Source organism: Babesia bigemina, scaffold Bbigscaff_70415 (genome assembly GCF_000981445.1).
Source record: "Babesia bigemina genome assembly Bbig001, scaffold Bbigscaff_70415".
Classification (NCBI taxonomy): Eukaryota; Apicomplexa; class Aconoidasida; order Piroplasmida; family Babesiidae; genus Babesia; species Babesia bigemina.
Genome location: NW_012237174.1, coordinates 1 through 4,824, shown reverse-complemented (window position 1 = coordinate 4,824; position 4,824 = coordinate 1). Strand labels below are relative to the sequence as shown.

At 44.7% G+C, this 4,824-nt stretch overlaps 1 protein-coding gene across 1 annotated transcript; it reads right to left on the bottom strand.

The window, feature by feature from the left end:
- Positions 1 to 2: 2 nt before the first annotated feature.
- Positions 3 to 4,660, bottom strand: BBBOND_0002830 (hypothetical protein, conserved; the record flags this gene model as incomplete). The annotated part of the gene is given in 3 exon segments (XM_012915118.1): positions 3 to 2,311; positions 2,376 to 4,587; positions 4,604 to 4,660. Coding segments are annotated over 3 exon segments (4,578 nt in total), but the record flags the coding sequence as incomplete, so codon positions are not given.
- Positions 4,661 to 4,824: the final 164 nt, after the last annotated feature.

Here is a 4,824-nt window from a genome sequence, read left to right as displayed (position 1 = left end):
CCGTTGCTAACTACGTTTGTTCGGGCATATGTTCCGCTGAGGTTTGATTCGCTCTGAAATACAAATCCGTATTCGCTTAATGTCGGACGTGTGAATGGGCACTGAGCAATTGACCTACAGTTTTTAGAATGAGTGGAGGTATGGGAAACTAAACAGTTCTGGTGACACGTCTTACCATGACACCGTGATCCTGGGGTTTTGCAGTTTTTGCAACACTCTTCGTACAGCTTCTTGAGTAAATCGTAAAATGCTTCCGTGAGATAGACAATCCAAGTGAGATATTTGTCGGCATTGACTTCGGAGAAAACTGTCCATATATTGTGGCCAAATGGCTGCATATACCGGCCGCATTCCATTTCAGTTTTGTTACCGTAATCGCACGTAAATAAACTATGCAGCTCACCGTTAACGTGATTACCAGTCCTGTGATCGCTGCCCTTAAATATCGTGGTTATATCCAAATCTGGATATGCTTCACCGAAATGGGCCTTTGTGACGGCATCATTGAAAGCATAGCATTTATGCGTATTGCGTTTGCTGTTACTACCATTCCAACCTTTAAGTAGATGATAGTAGAATGAGAACATGTCGTCCAAGGTCTGCGGAGCTCGCTGTAACAAGCACGTAAGTGAGGCGCAGATTGCAGCCAAGGGTGTATTCGGTGTACCGCATAAAGCTGCTAAAGCCTCTGCGAGGTGCGATCCTTTTTTTGTATGTGACGCCGTTACACTGATATCTGCAAAGCCCATTGGAGTTTTGCATGGTATGCCACGATGGTTTGGCGCTTCACAAGTTAGTTTGCAATTGGGTGTTTTGAAGGGGTGAGGGAGAAACCCAGGCAGACCATCCTCCAAGAATGACTGCAGAGGCGACTTTATGCCACACTTCGGGTGTTGCTCACACGTTTGGGCAGCGTTTTGGTTACACTTTTGGGCACCTCTTTGGTTGGCAATTAGGTCAGCGCATTGTATCTCATTGCACTCCCATGACGAACCGCCCACGTGCCGACCATAATAACAATCACGCCACGACACAGCGTTTGATAAACGATGACACTGAACGTATATGAAGTAGAGTTGATTATATAGTCTAATCAGTATTTCTATGCATAGGTCTAGACACTTTGACGGGTTACTTGGATATGACAACTTGTCCGGGTTCGTATTGAAATCACAGGCGTAACGACCACCTGCGTGTCCGTGGCCTAGTATTGCACACAATACCTCATACGAATGATGGCATACCTCCATAAGTGTGGTCGAGAGATTTGCAACGCTGACTTCATGTGGATAAGCTGGCAATGCGTCGGCAGTTTCGTCAACGAAGGATACGTCCTCACTGTCTGCTGGCGCAGATTGTTCACCCTTATCGAACAAATCGCTAAATGCGTTAAGCGATAGTTGCGGGTACACTTGATTATATGTTAAGCCACAGAGCCATGAGAGCATCTGGTAAATGTTGCATGGCAGCTTAGATGACTGTACAGTTGGTAGGTGACAGACAGTGTAGTATTGATTTACATGTTGGAAGATGCACGCTATTATATCGATTAGTCCGAAGTTGTACCGTTTCCTATTTGGTCTGCACTGCTTAAGATGTTCATTATAGTGCGCGTTTTGAATATTTTGCGTAAGGTGACCAAGTATGTTTCTGCCCATCATTTTAGCAGAGCACTGAACCTCGCCATCCTGCCTACCATTCTCACTGCCTAATTTATACCCGCATTTTTGCAGTAGATCACCTAGCGTGTTTTCCTTGTCATCAGAAGATGCGTATATTTTGAGCCCCCGCAACACAGTCTTTTCAGTCAACTGCGTATACAACTCAGTCAGGTCATCGGAAAGCATCTTTTGAATTGTCAAGAAGACTTTCACACCATTTCTGCTTTCCTCAGGTGCTTTGTCCGTAAAAGTACCATCCCACGTAATTCCTTTCGCACAGTCATAAGAGGATATGTATGCCTTCCTCATCTCGTTAACGAAACCGCGCAGACCAACACGTATGCCATCAAGGATGGCAGTGTTCGGATCGGCAAAATCTTGCGGCGTGAGACCATTGACAGCGTTCATCAGCTCATCGAGTAGACCGGGTATCTTATAGTCATAATAATTCTTGTCGGTGATGTGTTTGAGTACGTTGCCAAGCGCGGTGTACACAGCTGTGAGCTTCGATGCGTAGGGATCCGGTGTCTTCGGGAGGGAAGGATTCTTCTTTCTGTTCTCTTCATCGTTACGCCTAGTGATCTCCTGCTGGAGGTAATGGTTTATTGCGGTGAAAAAAATTGTTGAAGGCGAAGGACAGATCACGGACACTTTTTGTCTCCTTTTTAGGAACGATGATTTCGTTGAAGCTGTTGTAGAGTTTCTCCATGAAACCCTTGAATCCGATATGCTTGTCATTTTCTATGGCGTCCGGCAGTTTCTCTAACTCCGACTGCAGCTTGGCGACAAATTGCTGTAGCAACAGCTTGACGACCGTCACGTGGCTCTGGACGATGCGTGAGGCGAGCTCCTTTTTGACGACATTGACTTCGCAGGTGACGAACTGGGTGACCCTTTTGACAAGTTCGTCTTCCAATTTGGGAATGTCACCAAGTAACCTACGGGCGTCAGTGATTGCACCGGTGTCGAGGTTGCTTTTCAGCTCATTTAGCTCATGCGCAATTTTTTTAATGCTGTCATCTGCACGCTTGCTACCTTTTACATAATCCGCGAAAGGCGTATCTTTCAACACTTTCAGCGTTGTGTTTGCGTTGTACGCTGGCACCTTAATTGCTTCGCAGAGGTCGTGGAGTCTGGTTGTAACCTCGTTGAAATGGGTGTCGGCTTGACTACTCATTTCGTCGATTTTGGACAAAGCCTCCTCCACTTTTGTCTTAATCGCACCGATCGCCGCGGGGAGGGTGCCTGCTGCTTTGATGGCGTCGAAGTCAGGGTCGGAAAGGGCAGTCAGGTGTTGTTGGTCGACGTAGGTATTGTATTCGTTGAACGTTTTCGTTGTTTCAAGCGTCACTTTGTTATCAGCCTCCGTTGGAAAATGTTTTTTCAGCTCTTCAGTCACATCGTTGATCGCCTCCTTAATACCCTTTACCTTCTCCTGAACAGCATCCTTCACCTTATACAAATCCCCTTTAAGCGCCTCGTCCATCTTCTTCACATCCGCAAGCGCCAGCTTTACTGTTTCCGCAACGTTCTCTTTTGCCTTCTGTCCTGCAGCCAACAACTCCTCCGCTTTTCCTTTCAACTGCAGTGCGGCGGCCTCGACATTCTGCCTGTTTGCCGACATGGGATTCTCATTCACTTCCCTCAATATACTTTCAACCTGCGCGTGTGCCGACTTAACGTCGGCATCTGCTTTCTTAATCCATTCCTGCAACTTGCTGACATACTGCTGCAAACTGGAAAAAATTGTCTCCAGCTTTTTCAAAATCTCCGAAACCCTTCTCTTCAACTCCGCGACTAGCGAACTCACATCATTCTTAACTTTTTGGTTTACCACTTTTTTCAAGTTTTCTGCGGAATCTTCGAGCAGCTTTATAACCGCGTCGTAGTTCTCGCGTTCCTTTTTGGACATCGCCTCAACACGTGCAGTCTCAAGCTGAATACGCTCACGCGTAGTTTTTACACTGTCACGCAATTTATAATTAAGATCATTAATATGCTTAGTTAACTTAGTAAGTTTGGTGTCAAATGACTTTGCGCTGCTTATGCACGCATCTCTCAACTTATCAACGGGCGAGACAATCTTGCCGATTTCTTCTGGAGTCATGATTTTCAAGTCCGTTTTATCTGGAATGCTAGTAATTGACTTGGTATACTCGTCTCTCACCTTACCTAATAGTTCATTAATCGGTTCACTTACCTTGTCATTTGAGTCTACAACTTTCTCATTGTACTGCTTCACCCTGCTGATGACACGGTCTACGACGCTCTTGAAGCCTTCAACACCTGAACATAATTTGGCATATATTTCACGAATTAAACGGTCTAAAAACATTCGCTTACCTGATTCATAAGGCTGTTTCTCGCTGACATCCTTAAGCACCTGATACAAAAATCCCATCACCCCGTCACACAGCCTATCTAGGTCAGAGTACACAATACCACTGCCATCGTAGCCTTTGGAAGCAGAGTCGAAGCCGAGGAAAGTCTGAAGGCCGTCACAAAGATTCTCTAAGAGCTTTTTTGGCTCATTTGGCATAGTTTTAAGTTTCTCATAAAATTCACAAAGCTTCTCCACTTTCCTCAAAGCCTCCAACTTGGAGTGCAATTCGGCTGAGTCAGCAGAGGGAGAGGGGGAAGAAGAAGGATCTTTTAATTGATTTTGAAGTTGCAATTCACGTTCTTTAAGAAGCTTAATTTGATCAGCAACTTTCTGCTTAAGCTCACTAATTTCATCGGTGCCAACAGCCTGGCCAGCAGACTTGACAGACTCAGAAAGGGTAGTAACATGAGAAGAGTAATCATTTTTAAGCTCTTCATTACTCTCAATTTCAGCGATAATAGCATTCTTAACGGCTTTCTTAACACTCTCACTTTCACCAACAAATCCTCCAAGCTTAACAACAAGATCACCAAGCTGGACAATCTTCTCTTCAACAGACTTCAAGGCAGGAGATGGAGGATGTTTTTGGTGAGCCTTTATACAATCTTCTAGACATTTTTTATTAAACTTTATATTGTGATTTTCAGCGATTTTTTCATCAGTGATTTCTGAGTTAGATTCTTTAAGCTTCTTAGTAGCATCACTAATCTGCTTCTCGTAGTACTGACAGTAAGTCTCCTTATCAGAGTATTGAAGGGCAAGAAACAATCAGCTATCTCG